General features: G+C 59.9%; 3 protein-coding genes across 5 annotated transcripts; 1 reads left to right on the top strand and 2 right to left on the bottom strand.

Moving 5' to 3' along the window:
• Positions 1–2,284: 2,284 nt before the first annotated feature.
• On the bottom strand, positions 2,285–3,582 carry LOC135230857 (proline-rich protein 36-like). Its single transcript, XM_064283088.1, has 2 exons — positions 2,722–3,582; positions 2,285–2,572 (listed from the first exon to the last, which is right to left on the bottom strand). The coding sequence occupies exons 1-2, from the start codon at positions 3,580–3,582 to the stop codon at positions 2,285–2,287; spliced, it is 1,149 nt and encodes a 382-aa protein (XP_064139158.1).
• On the top strand, positions 2,673–11,679 carry PLPPR3 (phospholipid phosphatase related 3). 2 transcript variants are annotated; one of them, XM_064280041.1, is made up of 9 exons: positions 2,673–3,346; positions 3,540–3,655; positions 4,758–4,909; positions 8,051–8,236; positions 8,309–8,450; positions 8,525–8,720; positions 8,853–8,910; positions 8,989–9,162; positions 10,242–11,679. In XM_064280041.1, the coding sequence occupies exons 4-9, from the start codon at positions 8,156–8,158 to the stop codon at positions 11,592–11,594; spliced, it is 2,004 nt and encodes a 667-aa protein (XP_064136111.1). In that variant the 5' UTR covers positions 2,673–3,346; positions 3,540–3,655; positions 4,758–4,909; positions 8,051–8,155; the 3' UTR covers positions 11,595–11,679. The 2 variants fall into 2 exon arrangements, with proteins under 2 accessions (XP_064136111.1, XP_064136110.1); XM_064280040.1 differs by lacking the exon at positions 4,758–4,909 and having other exon boundaries at positions 2,674–3,655.
• A 593-nt stretch (positions 11,680–12,272) lies between these two features.
• PTBP1 (polypyrimidine tract binding protein 1) lies at positions 12,273–25,126 on the bottom strand. 2 transcript variants are annotated; one of them, XM_064280038.1, is made up of 15 exons: positions 25,007–25,126; positions 22,159–22,189; positions 18,884–18,959; positions 18,583–18,755; positions 18,358–18,504; positions 18,106–18,276; positions 17,866–17,976; positions 17,596–17,770; positions 17,243–17,320; positions 16,452–16,600; positions 15,023–15,056; positions 14,522–14,614; positions 14,206–14,422; positions 13,739–13,816; positions 12,273–13,662 (listed from the first exon to the last, which is right to left on the bottom strand). In XM_064280038.1, exons 1-15 carry the CDS (start codon positions 25,012–25,014, stop codon positions 13,530–13,532), a joined length of 1,674 nt encoding a protein of 557 aa, XP_064136108.1. In that variant the 5' UTR covers positions 25,015–25,126; the 3' UTR covers positions 12,273–13,529. The 2 variants fall into 2 exon arrangements, with proteins under 2 accessions (XP_064136108.1, XP_064136109.1); XM_064280039.1 differs by lacking the exon at positions 17,243–17,320.
• Positions 25,127–25,688: the final 562 nt, after the last annotated feature.

Below are 25,688 nucleotides of genomic sequence, written 5' to 3'. Positions count from 1 at the left end.
TGACAATCTGTTTCCGTAAAGGTTGCTATCGTCAGGTGGTGTTGGTCAACTCTGGCTCATGGCGACCCCATGTGACAGAGCAGAACTGCCCCCATAGGGTTTTTTTTTTTTTTTTTTTGGCTGTCATCTTTACAGAAGCAGGTCACCAAGCCTTTCTCCTGTACAGCCCCTGGGTGGGTTCGAACCTCCAGCCTTTCAGTTAGCAGCCAAGTGCTTAACTGTTGTGCCACTAAAGCCAAGAAGACCCTATGGAGCTTAGATCTACCCTGTAACAAACACGCAGAGTTGCCATGAGTCACAACCAACTCAACGGTAACAGGGTTTTTTTGGGCCCACCCTGAGCAAACGTGGGGTCCTGGGGGCTCAGGCCTGCTACCTTGCAGTATTCCCCCTACGACCCCAGGTGTCTGCCACAGCTCAGTGCCCCTGGCCGGCTCCCCCCACGTCCTCCCCCCATCCATCCTCCCCTCCATCCTCCCTCCTGAGGCCCAGCTCCCCACTGCCTCCAAGCTGGGGCCTCACAGGGCTCTGGAGCCTGCACCAAACTGTTCCCCAGTGTGTGTCCTCAGGGTCCTCTCTCCTGCCTCAGTTTCCCCAACTGTAGAACAAGGACATACACAGACCCTGCTTGGTAGAGAGATGTGGGGTGTAGGGTGCCTTTAAAACCTTTAATACTTCTCAGCAGCACCCCCACCCCAGACTCAGCAAGGCCCTGCCTCATCTCCATCCCTGACCACCAGGGATCCCATGGGCAGAAGGACCCCCCTACCCATTCCTGGTTCTGAAATGCCCAAGGCTCTTCCAGGACCCCCAACTGTCAGGAAGGGCCCCACCATACCCCCTCTTGCTCCTGCCCCCAGGAGGCACCAGTAATCGGTTAACCCCATTTCCCTTCTGTCTCCTGCCTCCCGGGGGGCTGTTTGTGGTCACCTTTCAAAACCCGCATTCCCAACGGCCACCAGGCTCTGCTCTGTGATGGCTGGGGAAACGGAGACCCAGTTCGTGGCCAGTTAGCACTGCATGACCTCGGGCAGGTGTCCGCCCCCTTGGACCCTTGGTGCCCCCTGGGATGAGGTTCCCCACGGGATGTGGGGGGCATGAACTGTGATCAGCGTCAATGGGCTTGGTCTGTGCTGGGCACAGCAAGGACTGCGGGAGCAAAGACCCATCTCCAGAAAACCTGGCCTTCTTAGTCAGCACCTGTGGGCAGGCATGCAGGCACCTGGCACTCAGTCCTGCACCAGGTGCCCGGGGGAGCACGTGGCAACATGGCCAGGAAGGTGCTGGGGACCCTGCACCTCTCCCAGGCAGCCCACAAAAAGTTGCCACGGAATTGACTCCTGGCGCCCCCACCTGTGTCAGAGTGGAACTGTGTGTGCTCCACAGGTTTTTCGGTGGATTTTTCTCAAGTAGATCACCGTTTTTTTTTTTAAATCACCACAACTGTCTTCCAAGGTGCCTCTGGGTGGACTCGAACCTCCAACCTTTTGATTAGCAACACTGTTTAGATTCCTTATTATTTTTTACTGTCGTCTTTATTGCAGGTGGGGTGGGGCTTGCTTTCCTCAGACATCAGGACTTGTTATACCCATTTACAGGTGCGGAAAGTGAGGCCCAAGAGCAGACGCAGCAGGAGCCGAACCTTCCAGGACCCTCTTCACCACACAGAAATCTCCTTTGAAAATTCATGGAGTTCAGTCTTTTTTAAAATATGAGTAGATTTAAATAAAAAATATTAATTGATATTAAATTACTGTATTATTATATAATACCTTTATATAATATGTTATAAATAATTTGCCTCGCAGAGTTTCCAAGAACCTCCTGGCGGATTTGAACTGCCGACCCTCGGGCTAGCAGCTGTAGCACTTAACCACTAAACCACCATGGTTTCCAATTATAGGTTATTATTTAATAATTAATATTAAATATTAAGAGAGGTGGGGGGACAGAGATGTGAACGACTGAACAGAAAGAAAGGCCAGCGACTGCAACCAATAGGCGCTCAATTACTGCAGTCCTTACCCATACACTAATTAGGCGGCTAATGGAGAGGCTGGCTGTCTGGTCTGACCCTGCTGGGTCCCCACCCCAGTGCCCGCTTGGGGCAGGTATACAATAGGTGCTCAGGAGATGCTGAATAAATGAACCGAATAAAATTCTGTCACTCGGTCGGGCGACCTTGGCCGAATGACTTAAGCTCCCTGGGCCTCAGTTTCCTCATCCGTAAAATGGGGTCAGCCGGTCCCTCGGCCAGAGCTGTTCCGGCGCTGGGTTTTAGCACTTAGCGCTGCCCAAGTGCGCGTCGCGGAGATTCGCCCCGAGTGTTCCAACCGCTGCCGTCCAGGCGGCTGCCAAGAGGCGCCCAGATGTTGGCATCCCCTGCCGTGCGCCCCGGACAGCCGGAGCCTGGCAACGAGCCCGGAGGGGGCAGCGGGGGAGGGAGCCGGGCAGGGGCGGGGCGAGGAGGGAGGGGCGGGGGCGAGGCGATGTGGGTGGGCGGGGCGAGGGGGAGGGTGGGCGCGGGGGCGGGGCGAGAAGGCAGGGGCGGGGATGAGGTGGGTGGGCGGGGCTAGGACGTGGGGGCGGGTAGGGGCGAGGAGGGCGGGGCGGGGAGGCAGGGGCGGGAGAGGGCGGCTCCCCCTTCTTTTGTCTCTGGGTCGCTCTGGGGCCCCGGGAGCGCGCGCGCTATGGAAACGCGCGCCCGGGAGCTGCAGGCACCGGAGCGGGGGGCGCAGAGGCGGGGGACGGGGGGAGGCAGAGACAGGCAGAGACCTTGAGACACAGAGACAGTGAGAGACCCAGGACCCAAACCGCCCGGTCCCCGGCACCGATGGGGGCTCCCAAGGCCGCGCCGAGAGACCCCAGAGGGAACGAGGGGGCCGGAGCCGAGAGAGGCCCGAAGCGGGGAGACCCCAGACCCGGGTCCCCGGCAGCCGCTGCTGGAGCCCGAGACCCCGGGAGGCAGAGACTGTGAGAGCGCGGGAGGCGGGGCAGCCCCGGGCGCGCGACGCGCCGAGACAAAGAGCCCCGCCCCCGGTTCCGCCGCCTCCGGGGTCTGGGGGCGCCCCCTCCCCGCCCCGCCCCAGTGGGAGGGGCCGCGCTTTGTGCTCGCGGCGCCGCAGCCCCCGCCCGCAGCTGCCGCCAGCGCCGCCCTTCAAGCTCCGGCCGTACCCGCTGAGAGGGGCTGGGGGCCGCACCCCTAGCCCTGCCGCCGTGCTCGGGACCCCCGTTCTCCTGGAGGCTCCCGTCCTGCCGCGGGGCCGGGCCCCGGCTGAGATCCCCCCCAAGCCAGGCCGGCCCCGCCCTCTTTGCTGAGTCCCCGCTCGCCCGAACCCCGTCCCAGGTGGGGGGGATCCCCGGAAGCCGGATGGTTGGGTAGGGCTGCGGTGCGCGGCAGGAGGTCCCGGGGGACGCCCCCGCCCCCAGCCTCAGTTTCCCGGGGCGGTTCCTGCGCATCCTCGTCCTCCCCTCCCCCACCGGCGCTGGCCACCGGGTCCTCCCGAGACTCGGTCTGATTCCCCCGCTCCTGCGCGCAGCTTTGCCCCCTGCAGCCGCGGCCTTCGGCGCCTGCAGCACCATGATCTCGGCCAAGGAGAAAAATAAGACCCCCAAGGACAGCATGACGCTTCTGCCCTGCTTCTACTTCGTGGAGGTGAGTGGGGGTCGCGCTACCGGAAGTGGGGAAGGCCTCAGTTCTGCCGACCCTCGGGGGCCACCCACGCTGAGGGGCAGGGGTGCGCACAGCACCCCTGGAGTCCGGCACAGCCAGGCTGGAGGGCTGGGGGGTCGGAGGAATTGGGCTCTGTAGAACCCAGAGGAGTTCCAGCGCTTCAGAAGGGGAGGGGGTTCCAGTGGTGGGAACAGCTGGGAAAATGCCGGGAGATGGGACCTCGGTCCAGGTTATAGGCCAGTAACCTCCCTGGAGGGGCTGAAGCCGGGCTGTGAAGGGGGCAGGGAGGTGGAACCGGGGTGAGTTCAAATCCCTCCTCTGCAATCGCGGCGCCGGAGCACACCCCTTAACCTCTCCGAGCCGCAGTTTTCCCGTTTACAGAGTAGAAACCAGTTGCCGTGAGTCAGTTCTGACTCATGGGGACCCCGTGGGTGTCAGAGGAGAACTGCACTCCATAGAGTTTCAATGGCTGATTTTTTGGGAAGCAGATTGCCAGGAGTTTCTTCCGCGGCATCTCTGGGTGGACTCAAACCTCCAACCTTTCAGTTAGCAGCCAGGAGTGCTCACTGTTTGCACCACCTAGGGACTCCATTTACAGAGTAGAAGAATTAATCTTTACAAAATAGAACTGGCTAGGTACATAGTAAGGGCTTTATGGGTGTTAAAAAAATAAAAGACAATGAATGCAGCCATCTGGCATACGCCGACACTGAGGGTGACAATGGGGGACATACTTCCAGCAGGCCCTGCGTGCCCAGACTTTGGTGTTTGGGGCCTTCTTTAGTCTCCCCAGAGCCATGGTCTCCCCTCTTGACTGCAGGAAAACCCAGCCACAGTGAGGGGCCCGGCCAGGGCCTGAATGGAGAGATGAGGGGCCTCCTTACCGGGAGGAAACTGCCCCTTTGTAGATCCACCATTGGCAGCTTGGACCAGCACCCAGCACCTCATCCCCAGGCAAGTGGGCCCTGAACCTCAGCGTGGTTCTCATGGGGTTTCCTCCAATGGGCATCATCTCCAGGTGGCCAACACTGCTTTGCAGAAAATCTGCTTATTCCTCAAAATTGCGTGTGAATTTCTGTTATAGGCGGTTCCAACATAAACATAGACGGCAAGATCCCCAACAAAATATAAGCAAATCGAAGGCAGTAATGTGTAAAAGGAATTTTACACCGTGACCAAGCATGCTGGACTGAAGTCCCTGGGTGGCACAAACTGCGCTGAACTTCTAACAAAAAGGTTGGTGGTTTGAACCCACCCAGCAGTGCCAACCCCCACGTGTCTGTCAGTTTGTCGTACTGTGGGGGCTTGCGTGTTGCTGTGATGCTGGAAGCTGTGCCACCGGTAATCAGATACCAGCAGGGTCGCCCATGGTGGACAGGTTTCAGCTGAGCTTTCAGACTCAGACAGACTAGGAAGAAGGACCTGGCAGTCTACTTCTGAAAAGCATTAGCCAGTGAACACCTTACAAATAGCAGCGGAACACTGATGTAGTGTCGGATCCACAATCAACAGCCACGGAAGCAGCAGTCGAGGCATCAGAAGACGCATTGCATTGGGTAAATCTGCTGCAAAGGACCTCTATAAAGTGTTGAAGAGCAAAGATGTCACCTTGAAGACTAAGGTGTGCCTGACCCAAGCCATGGTGTTTTCAATCTCATCACATGCACGTGAAAGCTAGATAATGAATAAGGAAGACCGAAGAATTGCCGCCTTTGAATTGTGGAGTTGGCAAAGAATATCCACTATACCATGGGCTGCCAAAAGAACGAACAGATCTGTCTTGGAAGAAGTACAACCAGAATGCTCATTAGAGGCAAGGATGGCAAGACTGCGTCTTACATACTTTGGACATGTTGTCAGGAGGGATCAGTCCCTGGAGAACATCATGCTTGGCAGAGTACAGGGTCAGCGGAAAAGAGGAAGACCCTCAACGAGGTGGGTTGACACAGTGGCTGCAACGATGGGCTCAAACATAACAGCGATTGTGAGGATGGTGCAGGACCAGGCAGTGTTTTGTTCTGTTGTGCGTAGGGCCGCTAGGAGTCAGAACCGACTCAACGGCACCTAACAACAGCAGCACCAAGGAAGAAAGGCCTGGCAGTCAGCTTCCATAAAGATTACAGTCAAGAAAAACCCAAGGAGCTCGGCTCTACTTTGTAATGCATGGGGTTGCCATGAGTCAGAATCAACTCAAGGGGAACATGTTTGTGTTTTGATGTGAGGCTGGCTCAACATTTCCCATTGTAATTCATCGCATCGATAGGCTGAACACGAAAAATCCTATGATCCTATCTGTAGAGGCAGCAGAAGCACCTGAGAAAGTCCAACACATTTCAGGATAAAAACTCTCAGCAAACTAGGAAGAGAGGGGCACTTCCTCAACTCGATAAAGAGCAGCAAGTTTCAGTGTCAAGGCCACGGCAGCCCTCTCCCTCCAAAGCCCCCTTCCCAGTCCTCAGCACTCTCAGTTCTTCCCAGAAGTGTCTGCTGCCTATTCACGCTCGTCAGATACAAGTCCTCCGCGCTGCCCCCCCTTTCAAAAGGCACGTTTCTGCACGGAGCTTTTTTCCGGTGGGGACCTTTGCCTAGCATCACACAAAAGGGTGTCTTCATTTATTTTCCTTGCTACATACTATTCCAGTGTGGACGCACCGTGCCCCACCCATGGACGCTGAGTTGTTTCTCCTTTTTTTTTTTTCCTGTTTACGTCTCATATTTTATAAGTGAAGAAAACAAAAATATTTGATGCACACATACAAAGCAGAAATACTCATAACAATTACAGTCTTCGTTTCTGCAACTGGTCACGTGTCTTAACTGGTACTTAGAATTACCTTCTTCCACCACCCATTTCGTATTCCCTTCCCCCTCAGCAAGCACCTCAGCTGGTCGTGGTTCTTTGCCTGGTGGGGTGACCCAGTCCTTCATTCCTGAAGGGCCTGGGCCATTACTAGTCATGTCGGAATTGAGTAGCTGCAGCTTTGGACACTGGGTTGTTTCGTAACCTTTTCCCATCACAGATGTTCCTATAAGAAAATCCCTTTGGCCTGTGTCATTTGGCATGAGAGGGAGTTTATTTATTAGATAAATTCATGGGAGAGAGAGTCCAGCGTGCAGGCTGTGGTCACTTTTGTGGTCCCCAAATCACGGAGGGTGCACCATCTTAGACACTCGTGTGTGTATTGTGAAGGTCTGTTTCCCCACAGCTGTACCAGCACTGGGTGTTAACAGCATTTTGGATTTTGACCAATCTGATGCGTGAAAAACTGTACCTTAGTTTTAATTTGCATTTCCTTTATTATGAGGCTTACTGTTTGTTTTTTTTTTTTTAAACACACAGAAAATTAAGCACATTGGCAGGGGCCCTGTTTACATTTGTGGAGTGAATAATTTTTCTCTGGGCCTGGTATTTTCTCGGTGTTGGTGGTCTTCTGCTTAGGGTCTCCAGAAGCAATGAGAAGTGGGTGGAGGGGGTTCAGGAGGTACTTACAGACTCTCCTGAGGCAATGAGATTGATGTGGGGTGCTGCCCAGACTCCCCTCCCCGGGGTACGGACCATATTTCACCACCTCCACCCTTGCCCCAAAGTGCTTCTGGTTCTACCGCCAAGGTACTCCAGGGTCGCCTGCCTTCTCCCCCTGCCCTCTCTCCCCACCTCCTCCCTTCTCTACTATACCCATCCCCCTCCCCAGAGCAACCAAAATCAGATTCTTTCCCCCTCTGTTCTAATCTGTGGCTCCCTAGTGCCCAGAGGACCCTTCCTCATGGCCCATAAGACAGGGTCTGGTCCTGCCCACCCCACTTGCACCTCTAGAGTCTCCCTTGCATCTGAGGCCAGCTCACCTGTGTTAAGACGCTTAATTAACAGGTGCTCACCAGGTGCCAGGCTTTAAGGGAACAATGACACCTCCCTGAGACTTGAAAAGCCACTGGGGGCTTGTCTGAGATTTAAAAAACAAACTTCTTCTAAAGGATTTTATATTTTTAAGGATAAGCTTTACCCATTCACCCACCCATCCACCTGCCCATCCACCCACCCACTCATTCATCCATCCACCCATCCATCCACCCATCTGGCTGGCTGGGTGAGTGGATGATGGATGGACAGATGGATGGGTGAGTAGATGGATAGATAAATGGTGGGTGGATGTGTGGATGGACGGATGGATGAGTGTGTAGATGGCTAGATATAAGGTGGGTGGGCGGATGGATAGTTCTATGGTTGGATTACATAGATAGGTGGGAGAATCACGATCGACAGTCTGGACAGGTGAACTGAATAGATGGATGGGTGAATCGGGACCAGTGACTGGATTCATGGAGGGACAGACAGCTTAGGGACCAGATGAAGGTGACCTGGATGCCATCTTCCCACAGCTGCCCATTGTGGCCTCATCCATCGTATCCCTCTACTTCCTGGAGCTGACCGACCTCTTCAAGCCAGCCAAGGTGGGCTTCCAGTGCTACGACCGCAGGCTGTCCATGCCCTACGTGGAGACCAACGAGGAGCTCATCCCACTACTTATGCTCCTGAGCTTGGCATTTGCTGCACCCGCTGCCTCGGTGAGTACCTGCGAGCACAGGACGGCCAGCCCGTGGGTGCCCGGAGCCCACTGAGCGTGTCCCTGTCGGCAGATCATGGTCGGCGAGGGCGCGCTGTACTGCCTGCAGTCACGACTGTGGGGCCGCAGCGGGGGCCCGGGTGGGGCAGAGGGCAGCATCAACGCCGGCGGCTGCAACTTCAACTCCTTCCTGCGGCGGACGGTGCGCTTTGTGGGTGAGTCCCGGAGTCCCAGAGTGTGCGCACTGGGTGGGTCCGCCGGACCAGCCCTGACCCTCCCCTACCTGCAGGTGTCCACGTGTTTGGCCTGTGCGCCACGGCCCTGGTGACTGATGTCATCCAGCTGGCCACGGGCTACCACGCACCCTTCTTCCTGACCGTCTGCAAACCCAACTACACGCTGCTGGGCACGTCGTGTGAGGCTAACCCCTACATCACACAGGACATTTGCTCTGGCGCTGACGCGCACGCCATCCTCTCTGCGCGGTGAGTGCACACCCCGCCCACAGTCCCCATGCACGCCTAAGAGGGCCCTGTCCAAGTCACCAAGCGCATGGGAGGGGCGGACCCGGGTCCCATCCCTGTGGCAAGCCAGCTCACACGTGGTGCCTCTTGCAGGAAGACCTTCCCGTCGCAGCACGCCACCCTGTCTGCCTTCGCTGCTGTCTACGTGTCGGTGAGTCCACCCCGCCCTGCCCTTGACTCCACACAGCCCCCGGCCTTGGCCCCACGCTGACCGCCCTCGTGCCGGCAGATGTACTTCAACTCGGTCATCTCGGACACTACGAAGCTGCTCAAGCCCGTCCTGGTGTTCGCCTTTGCCATTGCGGCAGGTGTCTGCGGCCTCACCCAGATCACGCAGTACCGCAGCCACCCCGTGGATGTGTACTCTGGCTTCCTCATTGGTGCTGGCATCGCTGCCTACCTGGTGAGCAGAGGGGCAGGAAGGTGCGGTGCTATGGGGATCTGAGGGGGGTGGCAAGGCAGCCAAGGTGGGAGGAGGGTCCAACAAAGGGGTCTGAGGCAGGAGGCAGGGCCCGCCAAGAGGAGCTGAGGAGGGATATGGCCCTGGCCTGGGGCCCAAGGGGGTGCATTGTCCTGTTGGAGGGGGGCAGCTGTGCAGTGTCTGTCCCTTGGAATTCTGGAGTCTTGGAATCTAATGGACTCAGGTTTAGCACATGTGCAGAGTTCAAGCAAGCTAGAGACCAGAATATGCCACTATCGAGAAAAAGTGCCACTCACTCCTCAGATGTCAAGGCAGGCTGTGCCTCCCCCCGAGGCCTCCTGACTACAGGCCATGCCTCGCCCCTCCAAGGCCCCCTGACTGCAGGCCATGCCTCCCCCTCCAAGGCCCCCTGACTGCAGGCGGTGCTTCCCCTCCAGGCCTCATGACTGCAGGCCGTGCCTCCCCCCAAGGGCCCCTGACTGCAGGCTGTGCACCCCCAGGCCCCCTGACTGCAGGCTGTGCACCCCCAGGCCCCCTGACTGCAGGCTGTACCCCTCCCAAGGCCCCCTGACTGCAGGCCATGCCCCCCTCCCCGCCAAGGCCTCTTCACTGCAGGCCGTGCCTCCCTCCCCACCAAGTTCCCCTCATTGCAGGCTGTGTCCCTCATCCCAAGGCCCCTCCTCATTGCAGGCTGGGCCTCCCCTTTGGTACTCCGATTCAGAACCTGGCATCCCCCCTCACAGTCCCCCCTTTGTGGCCATATTTTGTCACTCAGACGGTTCAGGCCTGACCTCCCCCCTCACACCCTCCCACTCCTAGTTATACCTTCTTCCTCAGACACCACCCCCCCACTTGGGTCCCCATTCCTGGCCATACCTTCCTCCACAGACTTCCCATCTGGGCCCTGCTTACTCTCTCAGACGTTCCCATCCCAGTCTGGGCCTACCTACCCCCTCAGACCCTCCCATTCCTGGCCAGGCCTTCCCCTTCAGACACCAGTGTAGGCCTGGCCTCCCCGCCTTAATCCTTGTGGCGTTCCACCACTGGCCTGTCTCCCCCAGGCTTGCCACGCTGTGGGCAACTTCCAGGCCCCGCCCTCGGAGAGACCGTCAGTGGCAGCACCAGCGCCTGCCAAGGATGCGCTGCGCGCACTGACCCAGCGGGGCCACGACTCGGTGTACCAGCAGAACAAGTCGGTGAGCACAGATGAACTGGGCCCGCCAGGGCGGCTGGAGGGCGCGCCACGGCCTGTGGCGCGCGACAAGAGCTCGCTGGGCAGCCTGAAGCGGGCCAGCGTGGACGTGGACTTGCTGGCGCCGCGCAGCCCCATGGGCAAGGAGAACATGGTGACTTTCAGCAATACGCTGCCCCGCGTTAACACGCCCTCGCTCGACGACCCCGCCCGCCGCCACATGACCATCCACGTGCCGCTGGACGCCTCGCGCTCCAAGCAGCTCATCAGCGAGTGGAAGCACAAGTCGCTGGAGGGTCGCGTCCTGGGGCTACCCGACGAGGCCAGCCCCGCGCACCTGAGGGCGCCGGCGGAGCCGATGGCGGAGGAGGAGGAGGAGGAAGACGAAGAGGAGGAGGAAGACGAGGAGGAAGGGGGCCCGGTGCCGCCCTCGCTCTACCCCACGGTCCAGGCACGCCCCGGGCTCGGGCCTCGGGTCATCCTGCCGCCGCGCGCGGCGCCACAGCCGCTGGTGCACATCCCCGAGGAGGGGGCCCAGGCGGGGGCTGGCCTGTCCCCCAAGAGCGGCGCCGCTGTGCGCGCCAAGTGGCTTATGATGGCAGAGAAGACCGGGGCGGCCGCGGTCGCCACGCAGCCCCGCGTTGCCAACCCACCGCGGCTGCTGCAGGTCATCGCCATGTCCAAGGCGCCGGGCGGCGCGGGCGCCAAGGCGGTCGACACGGGCTCGTCGTCCAGCGCCAGCTCCGACTCGTCGCAGTACCGGTCGCCGTCGGACCGCGACTCGGCCAGCATCGTCACCATCGATGCGCACGCGCCGCACCACCCGGTAGTCCACCTGTCGGCGGGGAACGGGCCCTGGGAGTGGAAGGCGGCGGGCGGCGGGGCCAAGGGGCCGGAAGGCGATGGCGCCTACGAGCTGGGCGACCTGGCGCGCGGCTTCCGCGGCGGGCCCCGGCCGCCCGGCATGTCGCCCGGCTCGTCGATCAGCGACGTGGACCAGGAGGAGCCGCGGTTCGGGGCCGTGGCCACGGTCAACCTGGCCACGGGCGAAGGGCTGCCTCCGATGGGCGCGGCCGACGGGGCGCTGGGGCCGGCCAGCCGCGAGTCCACGCTGCGGCGCAAGGCGGGCGGCCTGATGCTGGGCGAGCGTGACGCGGCCGGCGAGGCGGAGGCGGAGAGTTACTACCGCAAGATGCCGGGGACGCGCAGGTTGAAGGAGTGACCGCGGGCGTGGCCGGGTGGGCGAGGCGGGGCGCCTGCGGACGAGTCCCGGCACCCGTGGGCGTGGCCGGGTGGGTGGGAGTGGGGAGGGGGATGGCAGCATGGGGCGGAGAACCTCCAGGGCTGGGGAGCGGGTGGGCGGGGAGTCAATAAAAGGTGGACAAGCGAGTTCTGATTCCTGAGTCGTATTGGCCGTGGCCGAACACCCCCGCCCTCCGGAAATAGCCCGGGAGCCGGGTTGGCCGCGGGGCGTCGGGGAGATGGGCTGCCAGGGGGGTGGGCGGGCCGCCGGCGGGTCCTGGCTGCGCGGAAACCGGGGTGCGGCAGTTGGCGGACACGCAGCGTGGGGCAGGTATCCGAGCCCGCGCTGCGCTGGCTGAGTGGGCGTGCAGCTTGCCAAGCCCAGTACGGGCGCAGAGGGCGCAGAGAACCGTCCCTGTCCCCTTGGGGAGGGGCCCCGACCCGGGACGCCGAGCCCGCCCACAGCCCCAAGCAGTCAGGGGGGCGGAGGACCGAAGATAGGGGCCATAGGAAAAGCAGTTGAGGACAAACATGCCCAAAGAAGTGGGGAGTCCGAGCACAGAATACAGAAGAAATTTATTCAAAGTCCGAGTACAGACGGCCAGCTGCCTTCTACAATGTGAACAGCAAGAAATAGGTCTACAGAAAAGGTACAAAGTTTGTTATAAAATCGTTTAATCGGGTTCTCGCGCATTACAGCCGTCGGGCGGTCCTGGAATGTGCAGTGGTCGCGGTCACTCCGCGGTTACAATACTGCGCCTGTAATTGCTATCAAAATATACATCTGTGTCGCCATAAAAAACCGCGCTGGTTGCCCCTCATGTCTTACAGGTATAAAAAGTCAAAAATATTTACACCCTTGTCACACTCCGTACATGCGAACACTGGGGTCCAGGGAGACCCCCATGGCAGAGGTGGGGTCGCTGCTGCTGCCGGAGCACAAGGACAGGTGGAGCCAGCGCAGCAGTTAAGACGAAGGCCTCCGCCCCACCCTCCGGGTCCCAGCACTAGAGGCCAACAGAAAACACGAACAACTTTGGTCCACGATTTACAGGAAAAAAAAAAAAAAAAAAAACCCTGAAGAAGTGTAAGCGCGCTTGTACCTCTAGGCAAATTACGAGTCAGGTGTGGAATAAGGCCGCAAAGACCCTGGCCGGGTGGACAGTCCCCGCCCAGTCTGCTCCTGGGGAACGGGCTACCTGCCTGTGACGCCCCTCAGTTACAAAGAAAGGACAGGATACAAGATAATACCACGAAGAGGAAGCTTAGATACACTTTATCTTGCTATAAAAAGTTACTTAAAACTATTTCTTTTGCATATAAATGAAGAGTAGAATATTTGGTCAACCGGAAGTATTGCTAGGCACAGCTGTCTGCAAGTATCATACAAGAGGGGCGCAGGCGCCGGCCGCGCGGCCTCCGGGTCTCAGCCGCGGAGGGGCACCTTGCTGATGGGGGTCTGCGGCAGGGGAAATCACTTCATTTGATTAATTGGGTGGGTGGGCTGGCGGGGCGCTTGCAGACTCCCAGGCGTCAGCACATGATTGACGTGGAGCCTGCGTCCCCCCTGCACCCCCCCAACACCAGCCAGGAAGCCCCCCCCCGCAGGGTTTTAAGGCACGAGGAGGCCAACTCGTGGCTGGAACCCGCCCTGGCCGGGCCCCAAGGCCGCAGTGGCAGCAGGTCAGGCTCAAGAAGGCATCGCTGTGAGACCTGAGGGCGGGTGCCGCGGCCGTGGGACCCTCCACTCGCGACAGGCACCGCAAGGTTAGAAGGTGGATTAGATTTAATTTTTTTAAAAACAGGTAAACTGATTCTCTTTAAAAAAATAAAATCTCTGGTCGTAAGGTCACTTCAGCTGCGTTTTAAAGTGGCTTTTTCTCTGGAATGATGGAGGCTGCCGCGGGTGCGGGCCCTAGATGGTGGACTTGGAGAAGGAGACCCGCAGGTGGTGGTTCTCCCCGAGGTCGTGGTTGTGCAGCTCAATGAGGGCCTGGATGGCCTCCTCCACCGAGCCCATCTGTATCAGTGCCATCTTGCGGTCCTTCCTGGAAGACACAGCTGTCAGGACCTCTGGCCGGGCGGGGGGGGGGAGGCGGGGGGGGGTGGGCACTGCCAACTTACTGGAAGAACTTGAATCCTTTGACCATCCCTCCATTACTCGAGAAGAGAATCTTGAGGTCATCTTCGGATATCGAAGGCCTGCAGCACAGAGGGGGGTGCTGTGAGCCCAAGCCTGAGCCCACCCTTCCTGCCATGTCACCCTCAAGTCTGGAGGTGGCCAGGACCGTGGCTCCCAGAGACCCTGGGGCCAGAAGGTCAAGACTACACAACAGGGTCTCAGAGAACCCGTGATGGTCTGAAGTGACCACTAAAAACTAAAGGCCACCCCGCCCCCCACCCCCACGAGCAAGATTCCTGTCGACAGTGACCAGGAGCTGGGGAGGCTCCTGGCTGCTCTGGAGGTGCCGCCAAGAGCTGCCACTCCATGGCGACACTGTCCTCACCTGAGTCCTTCCCCTGACAGCTAGGTCACTACACAGCAGTTAAAGGACAGGTGAGGGGTGTGAGGCAGGGCTGGGACACCTTACGGGATGTTGGAGAGATGCAGGGTGGCCGAAGGTGGGAAGATGTTCTGGAAATTCTTGGAGCCAGGTTTCTTGAAGCGATGCAGGGGCGAGTTGCTGTAGTCCTTGGTGAGGCCCTGGTCCTCCTGGCCCTCACGGGGCAGCTGCACGTTCTGGTGCTTGGACAGCGTGATGCGCACGGGCTTCCCGTGCAGCTTGTGCCCATTGAGGTGGCTCATAGCTGTGGGTGGGACACGACGTGACTGGGGGCCGTGCCCCATCACCCCAGGCTCCTGAAGGACACCCAACCATCTGTGCCCAGGAACCACCAGCCCCTTACCCAGCTGGGCCTGGCTTCCGTCAGCCATCTGCACCAGAGCGTTCTCCTTCTTGTTGAACAGGACCTTCACACGCTGCACGTCCCCGTACACACCTTCAAAAACCCAGTAAAGGCCTGAGCACCGCTGCCCGCGGCCCATCTCCCCACAGCCCCCCAGCCCCACACGCCCCGCAAGGCTCCGCTCCTTCTGCCCCTGGGGAACCTGCGTCTAGCGGCCACAGGGCACGTTACAGAAACTAAGTTCAGCCAAAAAGTAATAAAATACAGGAGAGATAAACTGCCAAGGAGCGGCCGCTTTAGCATGCTACCAACACAGTAACCCTAGGACGAGCATGCGGGGCCATCCACCACGCGCACCCAGGAGCCGCACGCACGCCATACGCAAACCGAGCAGCCGGTGCGAGGCCGAAGGCCAACAACTGCGAACTCATAGTACACGTAGGGTGTAAAATGACCGCAATTAAATGAAAACAAGGTAATAAAGTGTGAATGATAACATACCGAAAAGAATAAAGAGGCTTTGGGGTGTGACTCTCTAGAGGACAGCAGAGCAAGGCAGCGGAGGGACAGGGAGAGGGAGAGTCAGGGGGAGCGAGGTTGGCAGTCGTCCACCACGAGGAAGGCAGTCCCCGCAGGCGTGCGACATGGTTGATGGATGATGGAGTTGTCAAGGTGGTTAATATTCAAGGGCAGGTTGGTTTCCGGAGAGCAGGGTTTTGGAGGGGGAATTTGGTTTTTTTTTTTTTTTTTTTTAATGTTTTGTTTGTTTCAAGCAACAACAGGAAGCAGAAGTACCGTGCAGTCAGTTGGCAAAGAAATTCCGGATCAGGGCAAGAAAAAAAAATCGGGAAAGGGGAAGGGGAGAAAAGAAAAAAGTAGCAAAAAACACAGGTCAGTAAATACATAAGAAAATAATGTAGTGTTCCATCAGTCAAGATCTATACACACATTACAAGTTACAGGTTCACCTCGCGGAACAGAGGTAGTAAGAAAAGCACCTTTTCTCAACCCAGAGAGCAGGAGACAGCACTGGCCAGAGCCCCCAGAAGGCCGGTCCCACCACAACCCAGACGGAGCCCATGCTTCACACAGAAGCCCCCCCCCCACCAGATCCCCCCCAATTTACTCTCAGCTCTGTTCCCAGAAGTCCTGTCTCCTGCTGACTGTGGCACAGTAAGTCTCTGACACAATTACACAGCCGTGAGGTGAGGGCTGAGTCTGTTAGTTCACACTACGCTATGAGCCTTCTCATCCAGAACCGAGCTCGCGGGGACCGCGGCTTCAGTCTGCCCTGGGCACCCTGTCCATGGGCCCAAGACAGGGAGCTGCCCCTGGGGAGGACCAGTCCTGCTCTAGCCCACGCCTCAGAAAAAGCACTAGGAGTTGTCAGACAGATAAAGAAAGTCTAAAGGGCCGATTAAATGATAATCCCATCAATCAAGAGTTAAATATTTTTGAATAGTTATTATCTCATTCAAGTTTTCTGAGGCAATCCTGACAAAAATTCACAGCAAGGTTACATTAAGCACCTCTCTGGGTGCAGCCTGTGCGCCATCAAATGTGGGGACCCTGGCCCCAGCACCCCACCTGGCAACACGGGGCAGAGACCCCCAGAGGCCTTTCAACTGCATCCAGGTTTTGCTCCCCATGGATTTTTAGACTGCCTTCACGTAACAAAAAATATTTCAACTCTGAACGTTATGGAATTGGAAAACATAAATCAAGATGTAAAGAAACAGGAGACTAGCAGTCTGGAAGCAGAGTGGACGTGCAGCCTGAGTAGAGGGTGGAGGCCAAGCGGCCCTGCACTGAGGACAGAACTGGGGGCGGGGGGGGGGGCCGTGCTTGTTGTCCCAGGATGGCGCTAAGGCCGGAGACAGCACAACGTCCCTTCACATTGAGGGAAAAGCTGGGAAAGAAGCCCACGTACCTCTGGGTTGAGGTTGCTGACCAGGAGGACAGAGTTCCCTGCCCCAGCCAGGCCGGGGATGGTGATCCGGCCTGCTGCAGCCGCCGCTGCCGCTGCCGAGGGAATGGCCAGAGGGGCCAGGGCGCCGTGGACATTGGGAACAGAGAGACCTGGAAACGAAAGAGCAGTGAGGCAGTGATGCATGGTGCCCAGCGTTCTGCTGAGAGCAGACCTGGTTCTCATGCAAAGGTGGGCGCAGGCATCACTGGGCAAGTGCAAGCCCTGCCACCACTCTCACGTCAGGACTCGGACGTGACCGCAAGGCCCCATCACAGCACGGAAAGCTGCTGCTCTGTAAACGCAGCAACAAAAAGCCCTGCGAGCCCAGCGGCCACCAAGCAGCCGCCGCCTGTCTGCCCACACGCTGTGGCAATCGTCCTCCACGCCCATCACGCGGGACGGCTCCGCTGGCCACGTGCGTGGAGGTGCCCGTCGTGGTGGGCTAACCGCTGGGTCCGTCACCAGGCCAATGAACTAATCGCCTAGGATACGCTTGCTCCGCCCACTGCCGGCCTCTCTCCCTGGAGAGCTTCAAAGGACCAGAGCCCAAGACTGTGATGCCCACTGCTCTCAACGTAGGACCGAGCCTCCATGGCCCGTCCTGACTGCCTGACCTACACTGGCCCCGCTCCCGGGAGGCCCCGTTACCTGTGCGCTCACAACTATGCCGGCCAGCCCACAGCGGCCGCCGAGAGAAAGCAGGTGTGGGAAGGTGGTGTGGGCATGCAGACCGGACGTGGGGTTATGAGTACCTGCAGCTTGAGGAATGGCAAAGGTGGGAGGAAAACCAGCTCCTGCATACGGAGAGGCTGAGATTATACCAGGTGCACCTAGAAATAAACAAGACACTAATCATTGCACCCAGGCCTCCACCGTGAAACAGTCGTCATGCCTGTGGCCCCCACCTAGCCGAGCTTGCCCCCAGAGGCTGGGCAGCGTGCTGGGGGGTTGTCTGTGGGCTGGGCGGCTGCCGGGCTGAGCGCTTCCCTGGGGGCCTCTCGGGGCACTGAACCTGAGCTACGTGGCCATCTCCTCCCCGTGGGCGCCGCTCTCCTGCGGACAGGGTCCAAGTGTTCACGCACTGCCGCCTGTGGGGGCGTCTTACCAAAGGCCGCGGCCATGGTCTGGTCCAGGGACGGCTGGCTATCCCCTGAGGGCAGATCTGGGCGTGTGTAGTCACGGCTCTTATCGTTGTTGTACTTGACATTGAGGCTGGTGAGCTTGGAGAAGTCGATGCGCAGCGTGCAGCAGGCGTTGTAGATGTTCTGTCCGTCCAGAGACTGCAGAGAGAGAGGTGAAGTGAGTGCTGGGAGTGGCAGGCAGGTCCCAGGGCCCCAGGGTTGAGCGGTGGGCGGGCAGGGTGGGGCTCACTCACTAGCTTGGCATGCTGGGCGCTCACAGGCTCTGCATACTGCAGGAGCGCCTGGAACTGGTTATTCTTGGTGAAGGTGATGATCTTCAGGACTGTGCCGAACTTGGAGAAAATCTGGAGACAAAAGAGGAAACAGAGTCAGGACCCCGCCATGCGAGCCATGCTACCAGCCTGCAGGTGCCAGGCAACTGCGCACGCGGTCCCCAGGGCAGCTGGCCCGCTCAGGATAGGGGAGCTGCCCACCTGGTGGAGCACGTCCAGCGTCACGGGGTAGAAGAGGTTCTCCACAATGATCCGCAACACAGGGCTCTGGCCAGCCATCGCCATCCCAGCGTCCACGGCAGCAGCAGAGGCGGCCAGGGCCAGGCTTCCCGACTGAACCGAGTTCACAGCCTGCAGGGCTGCCTGGGCACGCTGTGGGAGAAAGCCACAAAAGTGAGCCCTGCAGGCGTCCCACAGCGCCGTTCCCGGCCCAGCCACGAGCCGAGGACTCACCGCCTGGTTGGGCGAGCTGTCGGTCTTGAGCTCCTTGTGGTTGGAGAACTGGATGTAGATGGGCTGGCCTCGCAGCACGGCCGCCACTGAGGTGTAGTAGTTGACCATGGTGTTGGCCGCCTCCTCTGTGTTCATCTCGATGAAGGCCTGGGGACAGACAGGGTCACAGGGCAGCCCCTCACCACCTCCCGCACAGAGACCAACCCTCCCTGGGGGCGGCAGTACCTGGTTCTTCCCTTTCAGCATCAGCAGGTTGGTGACCTTCCCAAAGGGCAACCCCAAGGAAATGACCTCCCCCTCGGTGACGTCACTGGGCAGCTTGCGGATGTGGACCACACGGGACGGCGCACCGGCACTCCTGCTGTCTACTTTGAACTTCTTGCTGTCGTTCCCGTTGGCTGGAGAGAGTTAGACTTTTGTAGGGCTGACTTCCCTCCCGCCCTCCTACTAGACCCGGAGAGCCTCCGTCACCCTCTCCGAGGACTCGCCCAGACCAGAACATGGGGATGCTGAGGCATTGAGTTACCTGCAGAGGCCGAGCTGCTGCTCATGATAAAGGGCCCGTTGGTGACGCAGGTAGAGAAGAGCTCGTCAGATCCCCGCTAGAAGACAACGGACATGCTCAGCCTACCTGCCCTCTGCCACACGGCCCTGCCCAAGGCTGTCCCCAGACACTGAGACCCCACACTGACAGTGGCCCCAAGGCCCCACAAGATCCTAGACACGGCTCTTGGGGTTCCCTGTAAGGAGGACCTGAAAGTCAGAACCCATGCTTTGGGGCACCCATCACTCCCATGTCTGTGCCTGGGTCACGTCCCCAGTGGCCACTCTGTCCCCCCAAAAGGCTCCCCCCCACCTGCCCCTAAGAAAACACAACCATGTCCGAAATTGGGGATGCGTCCCATTACACGGGCCACTGGCAGACAAAGCCCCCCTTGTCACCCTGCACGGGTGTCCTATTTTCCAGCTGCTCCAGGAAACCTGAGCTGCCCTGCTTTGTCACTCCAGAGAACAGGGAGTGTGGTGTGGGCCATGCTGTGACTGAGAACGGGATGCACCTGCCACAACCACCCTGTCTCCAAGCCACAAGCACCGTGCACTCCTCCACCTGGCTGCCTGAGCCACTTCAGGAGCCTGGTCCTGGGCCACGGAGAACCCCCTGCCCACAAGGTGCCTGTCCAGACATGGAACCACCTCATCCAAAGCTGTAAAGCCAGCGAGTGGTTCCAAGGCCACACTGAGGGCCTCAGCTACCTGCGGAGGACCAGCATGTGCAGCCCACACCCCTCAGGCTGGCTGCCACAGCTCCCCAATCTCGGAGCAGCCTGGAGCCCCCTCAGGAGACAGCAAAGCCCTCCAAGTGCCCCACCCCGCCACCGACAAGCCCTCAGGTCCTCCCTCCTGGTGCCCACTCATCTACTTGTCACCTACGGGGGGGGGGGGTGGACAGGGAGATAAGTGAAAGCTCTGAGCTTCCACCCCCCCCGCCAGGTCCCCGGACCACTCCTGCCTCTCACCACAGCCCCGGCTTAAAGTGCCACCCCTCCCTCCCGAGCTTCACCCCCCACTGCCTTTCCCTCAGACCGTCTTTCCTCAAGAACACCTTACGTCCACCCTTCTTCCACTCTGCCAACTACCAGCCAATCAGAGGCATGATACATCCCACACAAAAGTGGGTGGGCATCCAGCCCCTAACCATCCTGGTCAAGGTGAAAACCTGGCTGCTCTGCCCCTCATCTCGTGGAGACTGGGGTCATGAGGGCCTGGGGTGAGCAAGCCTGAGGGGGATTTACAGAGTCCTTAAAGACCTGAAGCAGGCCAGGAGGGAGTGACCATTGCACCAGGCAGACCCCTAAACCTAAACATGGGGGAGTGGAGGACAAAGCCATGAGCGGGGCTGACAGCCCCAAGGGCAGCCACTTCCGTTACCGGCGACACCCAGGGGCCACTCAGCATTTCCTCTCAGGCTGAGGGACCATCATGCCAACTCCTGCGTGTGCTGACCCAGCTCAGGGCCAAACTGTGAAGGCTCAGAACTGGGGGTCACTCAATCTGACTCCACCCACAAACAAATATCTCCCAGCTGAGTTCTGAGACTGCCCAAGATGTGAAGTATCTGAAGTGAATACAAGTTCACACCTGCATATCCTCCCCCCGACACCAGGCGCCTCGAGGAAAGGGCCCAGCTCCCCTCCAAGGGCACACTTCTCGGTCTCAACCCCACAACATTCCCTCACTAGGTAACTGAGAGAGCCCCTTCCCCCTCAGACCTGGGTACCAGCCTGCCCAGCCCCGTGCTGTCCCACGGGCTCAGAAAGGCCCAGGGAGCCCCCAGGCTGTGGCCCCCTCTCACCGAGCTGGTCCACTCAGGGTCGGGGCGGAGGCCCCAGGTGCAGCAACAGCAAACCTTAAAAAAAGCATCCTGGCTTCCGCTTCTGACTGGAGTGCCGGGCAGGGCCGGAATTTCCTCAGAGCAGCATTCCTGGCCACTGGCCCAAAACCCTAATCGCTGTTCCCATGGCAAACCGCCTGGCGAGGCCACAACTGTCTGCAGCCCAGCGAACACCGTGCCCACACGAGGCTGTCCTCCCCCCACCGCACGGCTCAGAAAGAGGTACCACCAACTCCTCACTCTGAAACTACTGCCAGACAGCACACGTGTGGATACAGGCTGCCAGCCCACGCCCTGCTGTCAGGAGGGCCCCCTGCCCCCAGACCTGCCCTGCAACTCATCCTCTGGTCACTCAAACGTGACAGGACAAGCCCACCTGGCAGCTACTAACCCCCTTACCAGGCCTGGGCCCACCCTGCCAAGTGTGACCAGGAACCCCATACACAGCCCCGTCCCATCCCAAGAGTACTCCCCAAGAATGGGGTCAGAGCCAACCCAGCTGGAGAACTGTCTGCCTTTGTCCTGAGATACCACAAGCCCTTGAGACACAGCCTCTTCCCCACCCCCAACAAACAGGTTTATCTGCAGAAGATGGGGACGCGGCGGCCACCTGGGAAACGCCAAAGCCAGCAGGTGGCCACTGGCCAAAACTCACCACCATCTGCTCTAGATGCAGCCAGTGGCTCGTCTCTCAGGACAAGCCCCCAGCGGATGGGGAGTGAGCTCCCCAACCCCCAGATCGCAGTGAGCTCACAGCCACAGTCCAAATCAGGAGATGGCAGATGCACCCCCAGCACCTGCCCTCACACCCCCCCAAAGCATGGTCCCCCGCCCCCTGACCCTCCCTGCAGACGTGTGCCACCCCGTCCACCTTGCCAGTTATCTGCTGGTTCTTGTAACTTCAACACTAGGGGTGTTGTGACCCCACACAACGAGCTTGAAGCTCATCCACTTTCCTTTACCGCAAAATGCGCTGGGATTTCCAAACAAAACAACCTGGAGAACAGACAGCTCCGTCCTGCTTAAAGCTGTATCAGCACGACCCAGCCACCGTCAGGCCACATCCACGTTCATCGTCAAGAACAATCGCCAAACACCAGAGTGCCCCCCCTCCCCACATCCGGCCCCTGAAATCCCACCTGCCTGGTTGTAGCCAGACTTGGCAGGCACCCCCAGCTGACTGAGGCACCCCCATCCCCAGGCCCGGCATCCCCTGGATGGCAGGAGTCACAGCATTGGATCCTGACAAGGCACGGATCTAGATTTTGCTCAGGGTTTCTGCTGAAAGCCCTGCAGCCCCACCAGGTTGTAACCGAGCAGGAGTGCGGCCTTAGGAGTGAGACCCCGTGCAGTCACCAGTACAGCCAAAGCCAGAACGCGCACCCCAGAGAGCGAATGGGTATGCCTACCTTTGTACCAACTGCTATATCTGGGACGATGCTGCAAAAAAGAAAAAAGTAGACATGTTAGCCAGGTGAGCAGCCCCCCCCCCACCCCGTTCTAGGCGCTCCTCCAGCAAGCAGGCGTGGCCTGGGAGTGAGCCATTCTCCATTCACTCTCAACTCTACAGGGGCCAACCTGCCGCCCCCCAAACACCAGGGAAGGAGAGCCGCTGTAGCTGAAGTCCAAGTGCTATCATTTGCTTTCTACAAAAACCGAAATGTTTTGAAAAAATTCTCAACGCAGGACAAACATGGTTTGGAAATGACTCCCTCCACAAAGTGACTGTCAACGTTTAACCAGGTCTGCTCAGAGGCCCCAACGAGGAAGAAGGTGAAAATTAACGAAACCAGCGGCATGCCCAACTGCAACCCAAGTTACTCATCAACCTTCTACCCTGGGACTGGACTTTCTCCTCAGCCTCAGCAGAGATGGGAAGAAAGCATGGCTGCCCTTCTGCCTCACCCAGCCACCACTTCCTGATCTACAAGTGCACAAGCCTCCACAGCTCCACTAGGCAGAAGTGACTACAGTCCTGGATACATGACAATGACTCCAAAAAAAGACACCTGCGTCCCGAAACCAGGAACCCAGTGGTCTGGCTGTGGAGCCCGGCAGACTCCTAGCCCAGTCCCTCTCCGGGCTGGGTACACGCTTCTTCTTCTCCCTCCCAAGCCATGAGAAGCCGTCTCCGCACCTAGAGTCAACCCAAACCCATCTCCTGCACCACTTCTTTTTCTCGTAGGGGCCCCAGTACCTTTACCCGAGTCCTCAAGCGGTCCAGTTCCCACCACCAAAATCCCACAGGTATCCCAGCCAAAAAGCAGAACCCCTTCCCCTCCCAAAGCTCACCTGCTCAGCTCCATGTTAGGCATTCTAACAGACCGGGGCGCACTGCAAAGGCTTCACCTCTTTGTTATTAGAACAAAGGCTCGCAAGCCGGTTTCTAACTGGATTTTTTTAAAAAAAAGCTTACTGCCGGAGAAAAATTTCCAGACCAGCTGAAGACTGAGATGCATACCACCATCCCATCTACCCATGGCTCCTGCCCCCTGGAAAGGCCTCAAGTACAGGAAATGCTTGACAAAAATGACCTTTCCTGAAAAGACTTGTAAAGGACCCAAAACCAAAAGAAAGGCTCTCCAGCCTGGGCTTCTGCACCAGGCGGGGGCTCCTCTACGTGAGCAGGGCACCAGCTCATCCTAACGTTCTCCCCTCAGGGCAGCCCCTTAGATGTCAGATAAGCTGCAAGACTAGAAAGTCGAGTGACTGCCCTGTCAAGAGTGACTGCTCTGTCAAGTTCCTCGCAGGACCCGAGCACCCAGAGCTGGCTGGGCTTGGGAGGGGACGCTCTAGGGAGGGAGAGCCCAACAGAAGGTGGACCACCTCATGCGGCAATTTTTCTAGACAGCTGAGCTTAATTCAGCCGTTTTAATACCCAGGCAGGGCACACATGGAACCCAGGCATTTTAACCACACCTTTCAGGATCAGCCCCACTGGAACAACGGCTACTTAACAACCACGACTACCTTTGAACCTTGTTACCTTCTTAGAAGCCAACGTTTCACGAAAAGATGAAATAACTAGTCTTAAACCTAAGATTCCTTTTAAACTTAGCTTCATTTATTAAGGGGTTCTGGAACGTTTCGGCAAACGGAAGCACAGCTCTCCGAACTCTGCACACAACGCTGACTTCTCTCCAACACAAAACCCTGCCCGCGTCCTGACCCTCCATCGGGCTCAGAACAGCTCCCCTCCGCACACCTGCTAAAACTACGGACACTAAGGGCACAAAAGCGCACGGAGTTCCCGCGACCGGCCCGGGGCCCGCCTGTCCGCCGCCGCCGCCGCGCACGCCGCCCCTCGCCCCTCGCCCCTCGCCCCCACGGTCCCCGGCCGGGGCCCTGCCCGCGCCCCGCAGGCCGACGGCGACCCCCCGCCCGGCCACCGGGACCCCGAGCCCCGCCCGCGGCCGCACTTCCGCCCGGCCCGTGACCTTGGGCCGCCCGCCCCCGGAGGGGAACAAAGGCGCCGGCGAGGCGGGGCGCCGGGCCGCAGGCAGGAGCGCGGTCCGACCGGCACGCGCGGGCGGCGGCTGCGGCTCCCGGGGGAGCAGGGCGCGCCCCACAAAGGCCTCGGGGCCGCGAGCGGCGCCCCACGCGGGCTCGACGGAAGCCGAGCGGGGCCCGGCCGGGCGGGCGGGGCGCGAGGACGGAGTCCACGCGGCGGGAAAGGCGCGCGGGCCAGGCGGCCGGATGGGGCGCGGGAAGGGCCGGCGGGCGGGCGGAGGGCCGCGCACGCGCACCAGGACCGCCGGGAGCGCCCGGGGCCGCGCACGCGCGCGGGCGCCCGGACAGGAAGCGGGAAGGGCCAGACGAGCAGCGCGAAGGGACGCGCACGAGGACGGGGCCGGCCGGGAGCGCGGAAGGCCGCGCGCTCGGGCCCGACGGGGAGCGGGAAGGGCGCCCGGGCGGGGGAGGGGCGCCGGGCCGCCGCGTGCGCTCGGGACGCGGCTCGTGGGGGCCGGAAACGGCCGGGCGCCGCGGGGAAGGGCGGGGGCGGCGGCCGGGCGGCGACGCCGCCGCCGCCAGCCCGAAGCCTGCGCCCCCCGCGCCCCCTCCGCCGCCCCGGCCGCCCCGCAGGCCCGCTCCCGCGCGCCCGGGCGGAGAGAGCGGGCAGCCCGAGACCCCGGCCCCCATTGGCCCGGCTGCGGCGGGCGCGGCGCGCGGATCGTCGGCCGGAGGCGGGCCCGGCGGCGGCGGGAGGGAGGCCGGGGCGTGAGGAGGGCGACAGGCAGCGGGAGAAGCACGACTCACCCGTCCATTGCACACACAGGAGACCCGCAGGGGACGGAGTGGAGGCGCCGGAATAGCAGGAACCGACCCAACGGCTCCGAGATATAGACTCACAAAATGGCGGAGACGCCCGAACACGTCCCCCGCGCGGGCTGCCCATTGGCTCCCGCCGCAGCCAGGAGGCGGGGCGAGGCCTGCGGCCCCCTGCCCACGCCTCCGAATGGCCAGAAGGCCGCCCGTGGGGGTGGGGCCAAGAGGAATGGTAGGCGCCTATTGGCGGAGGTAGCCGTCCGTCAGCGCCAAGAAGGAAACGGCCCCTGGTGTAGGGGGAAGGAGGGCGGGGGAAGAGAAGGAGGTGGACCCACGTGACGGCTCCCGGGCCAGTGACCTACCCTGTGGCGTGTGGCTCTGCGGGAGAAGCCATCTTGAGAGTGGGTACGTGGCGAGTCAGGCGGCGGGAAGCGTGCTTCCCTCAGGCTGCCGCCATGTTGCATGCGGGCAGGAGCCGCCCACCTCGGGCTTGAGGGCAAAGGGAGGTGCGTTGCCATCTTGGAGTCGGGCAGGAATCCTTCTTGACTCCATCTTGCTTGTGGGCGTATGGCCAAGAAGTCTGATTCAGTCTGACTCCTAGATCAGCGCGCGGGGAGGTGGAGGCCGCTTAGCGCGACCTCTGCGGGCCGGGGCTTTGCCTCCATACCTGGCC

The sequence above is a fragment of the Loxodonta africana genome, chromosome 3 (genome assembly GCF_030014295.1).
Source record: "Loxodonta africana isolate mLoxAfr1 chromosome 3, mLoxAfr1.hap2, whole genome shotgun sequence".
NCBI classification, from domain to species: domain Eukaryota; kingdom Metazoa; phylum Chordata; class Mammalia; order Proboscidea; family Elephantidae; genus Loxodonta; species Loxodonta africana.
The sequence above is the reverse complement of the archived record's forward strand: the minus strand, read 5'-3'. Positions and strand labels throughout refer to the sequence as shown.